This window comes from Amphiura filiformis, chromosome 8 (assembly GCF_039555335.1).
Source record: "Amphiura filiformis chromosome 8, Afil_fr2py, whole genome shotgun sequence".
In the NCBI taxonomy this organism is placed as follows: domain Eukaryota; kingdom Metazoa; phylum Echinodermata; class Ophiuroidea; order Amphilepidida; family Amphiuridae; genus Amphiura; species Amphiura filiformis.
The window spans coordinates 53,880,480-53,897,429 of NC_092635.1; the positions used below are offsets into that span (position 1 = coordinate 53,880,480).

Genomic DNA, 16,950 nt, shown 5'->3' on the forward strand with positions numbered 1-16,950 from the left:
AGAACTAATCTGACTCTCTTACAGGAGAACTAATCTGACTCTCTTACAGGTGAACTAATCTGACTCTCTTACATGAGAACTAATCTGACTCTCTTACAGGAGAACTAATCTGACTCTCTTACAGGAGAACTAATCTGACTCTCTTACAGGTGAACTAATCTGACTCTCTTACATGAGAACTAATCTGACTCTCTTACATGAGAACTAATCTGACTCTCTTACATGAGAACTAATCTGACTCTCTTACAGGAGAACTAATCTGACTCTCTCACAGGAGAACTAATCTGACTCTCTTACAGGTGAACTAATCTGACTCTTACGTGAGAACTAATCTGACTCTCTTACAGGAGAACTAATCTGACTCTCTTACAGGAGAACTAATCTGACTCTCTTACAGGTGAACTAATCTGACTCTCTTACAGGAGAACTAATCTGACTCTCTTACATGAGAACTAATCTGAATCTCTTACAGGATAACTAATCTGTCTCTCTTACATGAGAACTAATCTGACTCTCTTACAGGAGAACTAATCTGACTCTCTTACAGGTGAACTAATCTGACTCTCTTACAGGAGAACTAATCTGACTCTCTTACAGGAGAACTAATCTGTCTCTCTTACATGAGAACTAATCTGACTCTCTTACATGAGAACTAATCTGACTCTCTTACAGGAGAACTAATCTGACTCTCTTACAGGAGAACTAATCCTACTCTCTTACAGGAGAACTAATCTGACTCTCTTACAGTAGAACTAATCTGACTCTTTTACAGGAGAACTAATCTGACTCTCTTACATGAGAACTAATCCTACTCTCTTACAGGAGAACTAATCTGGATCTCTTAGCTTTATATATGAAAGTATTATATTCCATTATGTAATTAGGGATTCAATCATGTTTCACCGTTGTTCATCACCGTTTAACAACGATGGCACGCGTCGTCTGCGTGGTTTATTTCGCGAGGGCAGCTTTAGCTGCCCGAGCGTAAGTAAACCACGCAGACGCTGCCGGACGCGAGTTGTTAAACGGTGATGAACAACGGTGAAACATGATTGAATCCTTTCAACAACGAAAAGAAGCTAAAGATCGATAATTCACGATTATTTCACGAGGAAATGTCAGTTAATCATTGTCACTAAGCCTTGCAAAAACTTCGATGATTTCTCTGTTAATATCAGCAATAAAACTACAGAATAAAACGGCAAAGTTTAGCCGCTACCTGAAAAATACTGAATTCAACTTGTAAGCTTGCATACGCACAAAGGTTCCAGGCATGACGAATTTTACGCGCTCTCGCGTAACGCGTAGTCTCGCTCGCGTTCGCGTAGTACGCTACAGTAAAAGTGTGGATTCATCACGGATTAACAACGGTTGGCTCCTGTACAAAGGTATAGGAGGAGTTGTTGAAAACAGCTTTTAACATAGTCTCCACATGCAGCCAGTGGAAAAAAATTCACCGACCATCCAGGATTTGAACCTGGGACCTTTGAATCACCAAATGAGCTTGTATGTTAGATGGGGAGGAGCAGTGATATAATTCAAAACTGTACCTCTGCTGTCTATCAGTTGGTTATCTGGACCAAGCCATTGAGGATCGGTGTGCTGAGGATTCTGGGTAATCATACACAATACTTGGAAGTTTTCTCCTAGAGCTGTTGAGACGCCTTCTGGTACAACAGTTGTCAGTTCTACTATGAGCACTGGAAAGCAGAAAACAAAATAGTGATTTAGTTATACACAATATAGTAGTTTTTCCCAAACTACAGATATGACCCTATCTTGGGTTGCAAGTACCTTTCAAATGAGCTATTTCAATTGATTTCCATACACCCCATATGGTATACATGATCTTAATCTCCCACACAGGGAGTGTAGATTTCAAATAGAGTCACTCATTCAGGTAATCCCATTTAAAACTCACACAGTTCGTATATGGATGATAGCAGTTGCATGGATTTCAACTGGAATAGCACAATGGGTCACAAACACTTAACCTATTTTTAAAACTGTTTTGATGGGAATAAAAAAGGAGGATTTTATTTTACTTTTCTCTGCTGCTGAAAAATCTTTCTCAATTGCCACACCCAAAATGTGAATCAATCTTACAATTTCCACCAGGTCTAGCACTTACCTAGCGGTGTTCGAAAAGACTCTCAAAGTTCCAAAGTAACTTCATTTAATTTTTTTTTTTAATTTTTAATTTTCTTGTTTTTTCATTGATTGTTCTTCTTTATCTCATACTTTGGCACCTTACAGTGGTTAGATGAAACAGCAAGAATAGCCTCCTATGTGTCCTTGGCCCCTGAACATGTTTAAAGCAAAACCTCCTATGGTAGTTTTTTTTAACATGTTCAAGGGTCACATAGGAGGTTTTTCACACCAAATGATAAGGATACAAAATAATCCAAAGCACAACATACTTTAGTAAGAAAAAAAAGCAAGACATTTTTCACTTCACAGATACCTGAATTCAGTTTGGATGGATGGAAAGAAAACAAAACAAAGAGAAACATAATGTACTTAATGCTCTTCGTGCTAGCCATATCATAAAAAGTCCCGAGTTTTAAGATATTTTCTGAAAATATCAAGAACTATTTTGAGGATTACTGAACCAATACTAGCCTTGTTTGTACTCATTTTAATGCATTTTTCATGCTGATTCCATATATGGTCATGAAAATTTACATTTCTGAAATTTTTGAAATTTGAAACTTGTCGTCTGCAGTCAACACCCGCGTGAAGAGAGTTAAGGGGAAAAGCAAGACAGTTTTCACTACCAAAACAGATACTGTAAAATTCAATATTCATCCCACATGGTGTGATAATAATATCATCATTGGGCAGAAATGTGTCATTGGCCCCTGAACATGATTAATGCAAAACATCTCATGTAACCTCTTGACAGTTTTGCTTTAAACATGTTCAAGGGCCACAAGTACAAAGGAGGTTGTTTCCCTGGGCAATGACGATATGCTCTCACCCTAGATCTCCACATTTGTACTTGCTAAAACACTCTAGGTTTCCCATTTATTCATGGTCATAGAACATAATTGTAATCAATGGGGACAGGTATTCCAGTTGAAAGCATTAAACCCCTTTTAGAAGAGATGGCCTTAATCTCAAACACAGGGGGTGTATATTTCATATGGAGTCACATATTCAGATAACCCCATTTGAAATCTACACCCCCTGCATGGGGGGATTAATGTCACGACTTCCATAAGGGGGTGTATGGATTTCAACTGGAATAGTCCAATGTGCTGCAACCCTTAGGCCGTGTAAAATTAATATTTTGGTTCTCCTCGCCCCTCCTCCTCAATTTCTGGGATTTGTCAGATTTTTTTTTTTTATAGATTTTTCAATTTTTTAGACTTTGGAATGATTTATGAAATCTTCATACATATAAATAAGTTTATTAGAGAACAAGCATCACTTCCAAGTCTTTTTTTGTGGTACTCTAGGGGTTTTATCCCTAAAAAAAAAAAAATAAAAAAAAAAAAAAGGGCCTCATCGTTTCCTCGAGCACTGTTGGAGAAGACCGAAAACTACTGACAATGCTAATTTTACATTGGGAAAAAAACACAAAAAAAAAAACACCCTCTCCCTCATCAATTCATGAAAATCCTCTGGACGAGAACCAAAACATTAATTTTATACGGCCTTACCTGGAGTAGTACACTGATGTCCACATCCATTAGAGCAACATTTGGAGCTTCCACTACATTCGTGGTCATAAGAACATGCTTCAACACAGGCCCCACCCACACCGTCTGGTACAGCAGGACAACTGTAGGGTTTCTCAGCTATGGGTAATAAGGAGATAACAGATGAGATTATGAAAACGTATACTCTAGTTGCTCTATGAAAAAGGAATAAAAATCAAAACCACTAATCCCTCCAATTAGCTCCTGTTGATACTGTCTATTCATAGCAGGTCATGGTAACCATTATTAGCTGTGCAATACTTCGTGCATCGAGTGTAGAAAATTCAGACAAACATTTCTTGCAAAGACGTCATATCTTTGGGCTGTCATTCAAGTTTAGAAGTGTAAGTAAAATTTTATTTTAATGAATATTAAAAGGTTCAAACCTAAAGAAAACGAAAAATGTTTCTACCATATCACAATAATTGTTGGTGTTTATTTTGTGGAGCAGAAAACAATTCTTTTCCACTTTCAAAACTTTGGTGAAATAAACTAATTATTAGATATAAAGATTAACAGGCACATGTAAGGTAAATCCTGTCAGCTTATGCTTCGCATATTTTGTAATCCGTACCTGACAAAATATAACCACTGATCCTGGAGAAACTACTGAACCTTTAGAAATTCTACAGGAACTCAACAAACCCTATGTAAATTGCAGAATTTCCTTTCTTATTATGTTTTTAGCCAACTTAAAGAAATCTAAAAAGAAAGGCCCAAATAGGACTCACTACACGAAAAGAAAAATTTCTAATAGCTATGCACATGAGCTTGAGAAACAAATCATTAAACTTTGATGGTCTTACCTGGTGGGATACAGATATGACCACAACCATTACTGCAACACTTCCATCCTTCTTGCTGACAATCAGAGTCATAGGAGCAATCTTCAACGCATGTACCCACAGATCCTACAGGGACTGCTGGACACTCTCCAGGTCTTCTAACATCTGTACAATTGTGTAATAAGAGATTTTTTTGAAGGATTTTGAATGAACTAGACATGTGATTTTTTGAGTACATAAACCTCAAGTTTCATCCATCAACAATAGAATATATCATAAACTTTTGGAAAAATGGTGTTTCGAATGAACGATGATGTTATGACCATCAGAAAATGATGATTTCTTGGGTACCTTTTAACACATAAAAGAATAGGAACTTGATTTAGTGGTGTGATCCCTTTATGCCATTGTTAACTCATACACAACTTAGCAGAATCTAGACTAGCACATTGTTCACCCCCCTCTTGTGCCCCTTCTCAACACCACTGATGCACAGTTGTTTGATGTATATAGAATTGGCTTCATTATTAAGAAAATGCAAACTATAGATGGCGCTATTTATCATAAATCATGTTTCTTAATTTGCAAGGGGTAGGAAATCAATACTGCCATTTAAACAGGTGGAATAGGAGAAACAAGCAACAAAGAAATTTTATAAGCATATTTCATCAAAAAATAAGAGGAATTAATTTAATTAAAAGCCTAAAAGAGTAATTTCCAGTATCTAAATAGCGCCACCTATCTTGTCATAAATAGATACATTTTATATCCGAAAAAGCTTTAAAAATGCTGTGAAAGTGAATAATGTTGTAAATAAGGGGAAATTAAAGTTGCAAATGCCTCAAAAGCATCTGTATACATTAGTATGATACAGCTTTAAGCTGTTTAAGCCTAAAAATTGGGTTGTACATGATGTTTTGTTTGAAAAACTAATAAATGATCACATCAAACAGCTGTGGATGAATTACCTGCAACATTTATATTGAGTGTGGAACTCAGTTCATTCTGCAGTCCTGCTGTACATCTGTATTCACCAACATCCAATGAGCTCAAACCAACAATATGTAGACGGGTCTCATATGCGTTCACTAGCTCTACGTATTTGCGCTCATTTCCTGCACAAAGATAATATAAATTAGGGATGAAATCATTATTTCTGTCACATTGACACATGTGGCATATATGCAATGAAATGTTCATAAATAAGAACATAACTGGACAGTGGTCAAGCCACAATGGTCTGAATAAGATCACACTCTCTTTGAGATGGCTGGGAGCATTTTGTTGCTTAAAAATGGAATACACTAGCTATTTTGCAAAATCAAACCCAGCACCTCAAACAGCAAATCTTCTGATCACCAAGCTAGTAAGGGATAAGCTTCCAGGGACTAGACTTTAATCCTATACAAGTTTTACAAAATAAGTCAATACTACACTACCAGATTCCTATTGTGAGTGCCTGCACAGGTTCAATGTCGCAACATGTACTTGGCTGGAACTGTGCAGTACCAGGGGAGTACCAGTGCAGTACCACTGCTAGTGGATCATTCAGTAGCAGCATTTGTACTGTGTAGGTACTCTGTATGTGCTAGTCAGGTATTTGGCAACGGTGTACCTACAACAGGAATCTTGTAGTGTATTTATATCCTTGTAGTGTATTTATATCCTTGAGCATAAAATTGCCACTTTTTGAGCATAAAATTGTCACTTTTTTCTTAAACCAAATTTTAATTAATTTGTGGGCCATCAATAAACCAAAATGGCTGAAAATGCACCCTGAGTCTAAACTAGATGACTTAAAATACACTCCAAATCTGCCGCACATCCCCAAGACCCTCGTAGGGGAATTTGTGACCAGTCTAAATTGAGGGTTGTGGGCAATTCAAATCATGAGCAGAGGCAACATTGGGACCTTTGCCATGGACACCTCTCCGGGACCGGGGGGATACCTAGGTTAATCTGCAATTTGCTTACAAAACGTAAGCCCTAATCCCTGCATACTGTCTTACCAGTTGTACGTTCAGGTACAGTTTGTGATCGTGGATCCCACCAGACTGGATCTGTGATCTGTTGGTTAGCAGTAACACGGCATGTCACTGTGACATCGTCTCCTACTGAAGGACTGAAACCAAGTGGGAGCACCTGTACAACCATCCTGACTCCTGTACTCACCGCTGAAAACAAAACACAATAGCAACCTTCATGTTACTTTCTTCTTGACACTGATGATTTTATCAATGATACTATTTTCCTTGAAATAACAAGCTGAATTAGCTTGGTGCTCCTCAAAATATATGGCTACCAAATGAAAATATAAAACATTCTTGATTAGATTTGAACTGTATTGTTGGCAATGTATTTCTATTTTACTTACATGGTTGAGTACACTGATAACCACATCCATTACTACAGCATTTGAGATTGCCAGTACATTCATAGTCACTAGAACATAGGTTTGCGCAATTACCAACAACACCATCTGCTATGGCTGGGCAGCTACCAGCTTTAGGAGCTAAGAGAGGAAACACATATTTGTATGTTGTTAGCAAATGGAAGGTCCAGCGGGCTATTCCAGTTGAAATCCATACACCCCATGTGGAAGATATGACCTAATCTTCCAAATAAGGTTACCTGACTGGGTGACTGCCTTTGAAATATGCACCACATGTGGGAAAGATTAAGGTTATGTCTTCCATAGGGGGTGTATGGGTATCAACTGGAATAGCCCATTTTGCAATGTATATGTATATAACTGAACAATTTTATCAGAGTGGCTATTTTGCAAGCTGCTTTTGGGGCCTGATTTTTTCCCCAACTAATCTTTACCATTTGTATATATGTGTATAAACATATGGTTACAGTTCAATCATCCAATGGATCATTAGTCTGAAATCCCATACTCAGTTATAAACCTTAATCCTTACCCTAACCAAAATGTTTGCCCTAACCCTAACCAACAACCTTAGCCCTAATCCCAACCCTAAACATGACCAACTCTAACACTAGCTCTGACAATAACCCTAGCTTTATCCTATACCTTACACTAACCCCAAGTCTAACCTAAAATGCCCTAAACCCTAACCATAACCCTTTGCAGACTAATAACCCTTCGGACTAATGGGCTGCTCCCAAACTTACATCTGACATTGATGGTAAATGTTGCTCTGAGTCTCTTGAGTCTTCCTGCAACACAAGTATAGGTACCAGCATCCACTGAGCCTAGGCTGTTGATATACAATGCAGTCTCATAGGAACTTAATTGACGAGTGAACACACGATGCATATCTGAAAAAGAGGAACAAGGCTTGTTTTTTACCTTGGTTATATGTGTGTGGATTATCAGGAATTGACTTTTCACATGTAGGTCTTCACACTCGGTATGGTTTTCTTTTAAATGTATAGGTAGCATCTATGATGTGCCTTGTATAATATACATAATTTGGAAAATTCATATCATTATGAAACCTGAACTTAAATCAACCTTACAATGACAACATAAGTCAGATCTATATGTGATACGATCAAGGGAAATGAGTCGCATGTCGCTAATATCGATTTTGACATACTGGCAAAGAGAGTGTTCAAATTCTTTAGTTTTACATTGTTTTCAGCCATAAATTGACGTAACTTCGCAAAGGAAAGTCGCATCAACATGGGGGTCTTCAGTTTCTGAAAGCTCTAAATGTCATTGTTATGTTAGGACCCTATATAAAACTCATTTTTGACCAAAGTTGACATGTGACTCATTCCCCTTGATCATGTCACATATTTGTTCTGGGAAACTACCAGGGAAATTACCCAGATATCTGAATGTGCTGTAATGTAAAATGGCAATGTCTATTAAGACAGAAGTTTCCAGCTGCCTATTGACTATAAAAGCTGACTGAAAATAACATTTCAGATTCTGTACGAGAAACACTCTGTGAAAAATACAGTGATAAGTGCTCTCAAAAGTAGCACAATTGGCACCATTTACAACCCAAATTGATTAATTTAGATCAGTGTAAGTCTCTGTGTCAGACACTAAAGCAATATTGTAACATTTGCTGAGGAGGACACCCTCCACTCTCCATGTTTTTCAAAATTTTAACACAATTGTAATGTATTTTAACAAACTAAACATACCCTGCAAAAAATAAGGCTTTAGGTGCTGTATTTGCGACAAAATCTGAGAATTTTATAAAGAGTCCCCTCATTTTATTCATACGATCAAAATGTCAAAGGTGTACATACGCGATACTGTACGTATGGTGCACAGGATGGTCACAACACATGAAAAGGGCCGACCTCAGTCATGATCGACAGATTGACAGGCACTGCCAACATAGGTGTCTGAATTAAAATTTATTTGTTTTGTTTTGCTTATTTTGCTCAGTTCAAAATTAATAGGGGGATAAACCCGACAGTGAAAATCAACCATTTGTGGAAAAGAAATACAAATCTATTTCTCATGGAAATGTTACAATATTGAGACATCACTTTTTCAAAGGAATTGTATAGTTTCTTACCTGGTCTTCCTTCAGTGATTTGGTTGCCAGTTGTATCAAACCACAGAGGATTAGCAAAGTTATTATGTGGTGTAACCTGGCATATGATTTGGATGTTATCTCCTGGTGATGGTGAGAAATCTTGTGGTGTTATGATGTCCATCCGAATGGAAAACACTATATAATACAAGCATGAAAAGGTATTATTTGTCTAAATTAAATAATCAATTATTTGATAGAATATCTACATATAGCCAGTCATCGTTTTGAAATAAGTTATAACCATTTGATAGGTCAACTAACATGAGAGGAAGACCAATTATTCCGCATTGGTTCAGAATGGTCTGAACATGCATAGTGCACCTATAGCATTGAATTGGTCATCAAAAATGGATGCCGGGAGGTACTACCTACCCACAGTGTACAACTCTCTCTGAGCCGACAGATACAGTCTGGTATCAATGACTCAGAATAGCCCAATGGTGCCCCACATGTTAGATATTGGGCTGTCGATGTCTAAGAGTAATCTGGATGAAGTCTTCCTTTCTCGGTAAGCAATCATATTTTGTGAGAAATAAGAATCGTAAAACATGGTGGACTTAAAGTTCTACTATTTTTGACTTACAATTCGGCTGATTCTATAATATCATGTTGGACCATTGTTTTTGCATGGACAATTTCCACAACAGCCTTCCCCTTGCTACAATCAATGGCAACATTCCCTTTTAGTTGTAGAGATTCCAACTGATTTCGAACCTCCTCTTGCCCCCACCAGGCAATGTTGGAGCAAACAGGTTGCGCATTTCAAGATTGAGGCGTTCGGTATACAACATTCAATCAGGGAGCAAACTGAAGCATAGCAATTTTGCAATTGATTGTACTTTATTGAGTATTGCATTATAAACAATAAAGGACTCTGAGCACTAATTAGGTGAATATAAAAGAACAAAATCAAGTCCTTTTAGTTTTTGCACATCCACAAACTATTCAGTAGAATTCCAAAATAAAAAAAGTCCTACATATCTAACATTATTACCTCTTCTGATGCACTGATGACCACAGCCATTGCTGCAACACTTGTGACCGTCAGGACATTCATGATCTGAAGAGCATTGTTCCAAACATGAGCCTACTGATCCAGGAGGTACTGCAGGGCATTCACCTAATCTTGGAGCTGTGAGTGAGAATAAAAAAACAATGGAATAGTGCTTGAATTAACTTAGATTCATTTAGTGATCATCCAACTGTTTTCTCCAGTCATGAAAAATTATAGTACGCAATTAATACTACACTAAATTCAAATATTTATGGTTGCTGAAGTGCTTCTTTATTAAAGTTAAGCAATTAGACCTAAAGAATACCAACTCAAAATTGACCTGTGTGTACAATGTTCTGGTAAATCCCATCAGTTTTGTTTTGTCACTAATTGAGGGCAAATAGCTCCGACATTTATCGACAAGAGCCACAAATCTAACAATAACTTGCACCTTTAAGCTTAATTCTTATTCAATGAGTGCGTCTTGTAAAGAATTCACGTAATTTGATTGGTTTTCTGGTGTATAATATCTCACAATAGTTGATAGTGATATTAGTCAGGGCGCGCGCCACCAAGCAACAGCGGCACGATTGTTGCTCCTCAATGATCGCACGATAATGCGCTCGCGTAATACACGTGCGAGAACTAAGAACACGATTTGGCGGCTTAGATGTTCGTGATGGTTTCGTTCATTTAAAACAACGGGGATGTCCTCACTTTTTCTGAAAAAATGCAGTTTTTCTCACAAAAATTACATATATCGTAGTGGATGCCGGCGCAAAATATTGGCCAGCCCATCCATTATGACACGATATTGGATAGGCAAAAGACAAAATCCTATCTTTTATTCTCTAAGTATTACAAGGTTTGCATATGCAGTGCATGTTTGGACACATTGCATTACACGACGAATGCAAAAAAACAACAACCCAAAAACACACAAAACTGACTCCATTTTAGTCAAAGTTTGCCGAGTGTATGTTCTACATTATTGTTCTTTACTCAAAATACCAGTGTAACAATCTTACACATGCAAAACACATTAAAGCTTAGATGTGCAGTACAAATTAAAGCTTAACCAAGCAAGATATGTTCAGTGTCATTTTGGTCCAGTATATGTGACACATTTAGTATCTCACATGCATGCACATTGCACATGCACAAATGAACACAAACAAAACTCATCAGTGTTGGATCTAAGAATTTGGGAAAGGGGGCACATTCAATGTTTTTGCCGCCACCTTTTTAAAAGGCCATGAAGGGCGAGGCAGGGGGTGACTGAGTGGGGATGTGTTCCTTCAGAATTGGAAAGTTGGTCAAAATAAAGGCCTAATTGTAGCTATTTCGGGGGACCATTTGTGCTGTTATTATAAAAAAGCGTACAGGTATCCAAAGAAGAAGCCAAAACAGACACCTCTTTACATCCATACAATGGGTTTGTCTGAGGGGGAGATGTGCCCCCATCAGTATTTGGAATTTTTTTTGGATAAAGTTAGGACCCTCGAAAAGGGGGGATTTGTGTCCTCTTTTGCAGCCAGACGCTAACGGACCCTTAGATCCCATACACACTACTCACCTGGCTCAGTACAGACATGTCCACATCCATTAGAACAGCATTTACCAAAGCCATCACAATCATCATCAATAGAACACATCTCAGCACAGATACCAACACTGCCAGCTTGGACAGCTGGACAAACACCTGGCTTTGCAGCTATTGAATAAAGACATTGTAAATAACATAGATGCTTCACTTATTATAAATGAATACAGTGAAGAGACAGATGACCCTGTTTACAATATTAAAAAGAACCAATTTGATTTTTTCCTTGGATTAAATTGTAAAGTAGGATTGCCATAACTTACGAGCTGTGCTTTATTCCGTGAATGCACCATGTTCAAAATAATGTTAATGTGTTACAGGAGTGGCATACTACATTCTAAATTTGCACCATTGATTAAGTTGGTGTGTGTTTACAACATTGGTGAATACAAGTAGACTTCCTGGCAATTTGTTCACATGCATACAAAAACATGCAATTTAATAGTGACAACTTGAAATTGCTATGAATATTCAATTGTTAATTTGCAAGATGGGGGTGAATAGGGACTGTTCCTATTTACATTAAATCTAGGGCTAAAATTACTGGCCTGACTGACTATTCAACATGAGGGAAGTCTTAGTACAAATATTAAAGTACAAATATTACACATATATATATTGTCATGAAGCTCATATTAGCTAAATAAATAAAATAAAGCTCAGCTAAATTATCACTATGTTAAAAATATACATATAGGATTGCAAGGGTTACAAACACAGGATTGCAAGAGTTCTGTTAAAAAAAATGGACATAGGATTGGAAGGTTTTGCTGCAAATTCATATCTACATAGCGCATGAGCAGGTTGCCTTATACTAAGGAGTGATACTAATGCTTCTGATCTTGGTACTAAAATGGTCTAATATGATAATCTAATATTGTGAGTGAGAAATAAATGAGGTGGTACTCCAAATTTTTTTCTTTAATTGGAACCTACAAATATTGCAGTGTGTATTTACCTGGCGGCACACAAACATGACCACATCCGTTACTACAGCATTTCTCATTGCCAGGACATGATTGGTCATCAGAACACATCTCACTACAGATCCCTACAGCCACATCAGATGTGGCTGGACACTGGCCCGATTTAGGCACAGCTGAAAATACACCCAAATCAAGTTATACACTGATGACAAATCTAACACATGCTGGTTGATATCAAATGGAACTGCATACCTTACATAGGCTTAGGACCTGCGGGAGAGGCTGAGAGCCCCCCCCCCCCCATTATTTCAGGTGAAGGGAAAAGTGTGATCAAATAATAGAAAAATCAGGTTTTTAAAACTATTTCTTATGTAAAATTTAGTTTGATCAGCTCCACCATATTAAAAATCTTCCTAAGTTACTGACCTACATGTTAATAGTATCAGAGGTTCTGACTGAGAGAAAATATTTCAACAGGTATTCTGTATTTTAATGACACATACCATGAGGATCTCTGAAATGAAATAGTTGCTTTGAGGTAAAGGATATTTGTCTTGTTCTTTCATTTTAATTTTAAGCAGACAGAAGCAAGGGGTATAAAGCATAACCATAATTGAGGTGGGGGGAGTAAATTTAAGGTTATTTTGTTGATTTTCAAGCAAGTGTTAGTAAAACAGGCTATTAGTGATTAAAAAGGCCAAAACAATTAAAAAAAACCAATGTGTTAACACAAGAATGTAATTTTACATCTGATTTTGCAGGAAGAGGGTCACATATCAAAATAAATAAATAAATATCAATATAAAAGTACTGTTATACAGTCCTACCCGAATTGGATACATGGAAAAGAGCAGGGTTTATATTATATTAACATATATATTTGTGAAACAATGTATCAAATGATTTTGAAGTGCTACATACACCAATGAACTAAGGTGAAAACTATAAATGAGAACTGTGCGCAATAACTAAAGTTTGTTTGGTTTACAATAGGTGGAAAAATGAGGCTCATAACATTGCGTATTGATATAGAATGGCATGCACTCAGTTGGGCGCAGCACTTGCACTAGTCGTGTGTTGCGTAATGTAAGACAGATGCACGCATATGTGAATTTACGCAAGCATGTGTTGGGATTTTATTGACACACACAGAAACAAAAACTGAATATTTTTAGCCTATTATAAGCCGAACAAACTTGAATCTCCTTCCAGTGGCATCACGGTCAATTCCTAGTCGAGGTACGAGTTTTTCAGTTTTATGGCCATCTGGAAGGAAAGTCTAGTTATGGAAGGCACCATTACCTTGTGAAGTACATTTACATACCACCTATCCAGGGGAAATAGTGTACGTCTGCTTATAGTAAGAATTCCAATTGAATGAACGCAGCTTTCAACAGCTGCACTCGAAACAACCGCGATCGTATGTCGCATATTTCAAACTACAACGCGAACGCACGACCTTGGATACAATGCTAACCAATCATGAGTGCGTTGGCATGGTTGGATTCACTTTCGCATTACTCACGCACAGTCGCACATGCTGGCGTACATCACACAGTGTACGCAAAAATTCGTCACGCTATTAAAAGCTGCGTTCATTCAATTGGAATTCCCACTATAGGTTTGTCATACATCCCATGCATTTGTTTCCCCATGTAATTGTGAACATTCATAATAGGCCTATGAGTGGGTCCTGTATTCACAAACCTTTGTAATGAACATTATTTTTTTCTCACACCTAGAATATCATTCATTTCTAGCTACTGACATTAAACACGGAAAATACACTACTTTGGCCCCACATATGATAGAATGTACACAATTGTCAGACAAAACAAAATTAGACCAAATTTGACGTAAAACTATGATCAACTCTGCCACCACAATGGATGCTACAAATCTACCTGCTGCAAAATGAATGCCTTGCAGAGTGCACACCTGTAAACAGGAATCACCTGATACCCTTCTGACAAAAATTGATGTTTTGAAAAATAGAAAAGTTACTTAAATGAATACATTAGAAGAGAATTCAAGTTATCCTTGGATAAGTTATTGGACTCCATGGTATTTCTCAGTAATAAGCATCTTCAACTGACCTTCAACTTTTAAATTACTGAGAAGCTCTTTAAGTTAAGAAAATGATATTTTTGAAGCTTCGATAAGCTTTCAAGTCAAGAATATGCCATTTGAGAAGGATCTTTTTGCACAGTCAATCAACGGAGAAGCGCTTACAGGTGTGTACCCAACACTACGGAAATTTATGTATCAATAACTAAGCAGCAAAAGGCATGAACATATTGTTGTCATTACCAGGTTGTTGTGGGCATTCTCCACCATGTGCTCCAGTCAACTGAGGATTGTATCTGCATCTTTCTAGATCTAGCTCACAGCGGTTACCATAGGTCTTACCATCTGTACCACAAATAGGGTCATAGTTGGAGGCGCAAACATCGCCACAGCCATCTAAAAAATAAGATATTGTATATTATTCAAAATGAATAAAACAGAAAAGAAACACCACAACAAGAATATATAAGCTATAGCAAATACATGTAGTGAAGTGTTAATCAGTAGGTAACTACAGCTTACTACTGCAAATACCGTATTCGTCCAAGTATAGTCCCACGTTCGAGTATAGTTCCACCCCCATTTTCGAAAAATTCCAGAAATTGTAAAAAAAAAATTCAAATTCAATGCATTTTGAAATCATTAATAGAGTATGACATGAATACAAATGATCAATTTTCATATTAAAATTTTTTTAGGTCAACCATGAATGATCCTAGCATCTAGGTCTAGGTGCAGGGACACTCCAAAACCGGATTTTTCTTTCTTTCTTTTTTTTTTTTTTTTGAAATTCGTCCCAATACGGTACTTGCATAACCCTAACGGGGTAAAATCTTAGAGAAAACCACTGCATATGCATGCATTGCACGTGTCAGGCATGACACAATTAGCCGAAGTCATATATACCCAGGGAATTGCTGGCCGGGCCAGCCAGGCCCCCATAGATACAAGTTGGTGATCTTGTGCGTGGCACCTGTGGGGTCTATGATTCGAATCCTGGGGGTGCCAAGTAAAAAATTCACCTTCTCTCCTTTTTTGTTCCTCCTTTCCTTTCCGATAGCCAAAAACCCTGTTTAGCGTTAGGGATAAAGCTACTTGCGAAATGTTTACAGGGTCTGGGCTTCTTAGCTGCAAGTCCTTGAATTATTATGTTCAATGTGTTATGACTTAGTTTGGGCCAAAGTAATCACTGACAGTCTTTTACAGACTGTAGAGGTTACAGGTTTGTCAGGTTGGTATAGCACATTATATATTTTTTAAACACGATGTGATAAAGTTGGTAATTGTCTTTCCTATGATTCACCTACCAGATACACATTCACCAGCATAGATGGCTCTGAGGTTATCATCATAAGTACACGCTTGTAACCCTAGTTGACATCTGTTGGAATAGGTCTTGCCATCATTACCACACACTGGCTCATATTTAGTAGGGCAAACATCTGGACACAGATCTGCATTAGAAAAATGAATAAATTGACTTAAAAGTGGACATTTTCATGCCCCATTTATTTTCACACTTTTTGGGCTCAACGCTGCCACCGGGAAAATACATTACGAAAACTTTACACAGTGCAGCGGACATTTACAACCATGCATGACTCGTAGATGGCTTGATATGAATATTTAGTAGATACGGCGATTATCCAATCAGCACACAATGCCAGTAATCGATCATGCAGCAAGTACTACTGACAATGCACTATACTGATTACGTCACGCGTGATTTTCAGCAATTAAGCACGATGGTTTCCGGCAAATGACAGCCACCTATATATGGCTATTGGTTGAAATTGCACACGTGATCTGTTATTGATATCCCCTATTATATGGGACCGGTGCACAAAATATTCCAGCATAGGACAGGAATATAGTGGGTTCATTAAAAATATTGGTTCCCAGTGTTGCACAGCGGCTGGGTGACCGTGTTATGGCTATGTAATTACCAGTTGCTCTGGCGTAATATAATTTGGAAGATGAGTTAGTAAAATAGTAATATTGCATAGTAATTCCTTACAAAAATTTAAAAGACACCTAGTTTTGAGAAGCTGAAGAGTAAAGGTAAAATCTGAATGTGGAGCTCAAGATATACGATAGAGCTAAGTGTGTTAAATCTGGTGAAGTTTTGGGGCCCCTATACGTGTTCTGTGTGTTGCTGTGTGAGTAGGCCAAACGTGGCTGAGGCAATTAGTGGAAGATGTCCGCGTAGTTTTCGTAATGAACAATGCGCCAATATTATATATTCCTTTTGAGTATACGTCAATTTAAGGAAACTTGGAATTGCGTATTTAAAACGAGAAAAACAGTTCAGAATTGGTAAAGCGTGAAAACTTAATCACACA

The 16,950-nt window shown here is 37.5% G+C and overlaps 1 protein-coding gene across 1 annotated transcript in view; it reads right to left on the reverse strand.

Annotated features, from left to right (window-relative positions):
- The window catches only part of LOC140159607 (uncharacterized), a 92,897-nt gene that overhangs the window by 19,494 nt on the left and 56,453 nt on the right, over positions 1 to 16,950 (reverse strand). Inside the window, exons 60-71 of the mRNA XM_072183102.1 lie at positions 15,916 to 16,062; positions 14,852 to 15,004; positions 11,589 to 11,726; positions 10,013 to 10,150; positions 8,998 to 9,153; positions 7,628 to 7,774; positions 6,864 to 7,001; positions 6,499 to 6,663; positions 5,458 to 5,604; positions 4,511 to 4,654; positions 3,666 to 3,803; positions 1,551 to 1,700 (exon numbers count right to left, since the gene is read on the reverse strand). Coding sequence (XP_072039203.1) covers positions 1,551 to 1,700; positions 3,666 to 3,803; positions 4,511 to 4,654; positions 5,458 to 5,604; positions 6,499 to 6,663; positions 6,864 to 7,001; positions 7,628 to 7,774; positions 8,998 to 9,153; positions 10,013 to 10,150; positions 11,589 to 11,726; positions 14,852 to 15,004; positions 15,916 to 16,062 — 1,761 coding nt within the window. The remainder of the gene's footprint in view (positions 1 to 1,550; positions 1,701 to 3,665; positions 3,804 to 4,510; positions 4,655 to 5,457; positions 5,605 to 6,498; positions 6,664 to 6,863; positions 7,002 to 7,627; positions 7,775 to 8,997; positions 9,154 to 10,012; positions 10,151 to 11,588; positions 11,727 to 14,851; positions 15,005 to 15,915; positions 16,063 to 16,950) is intronic.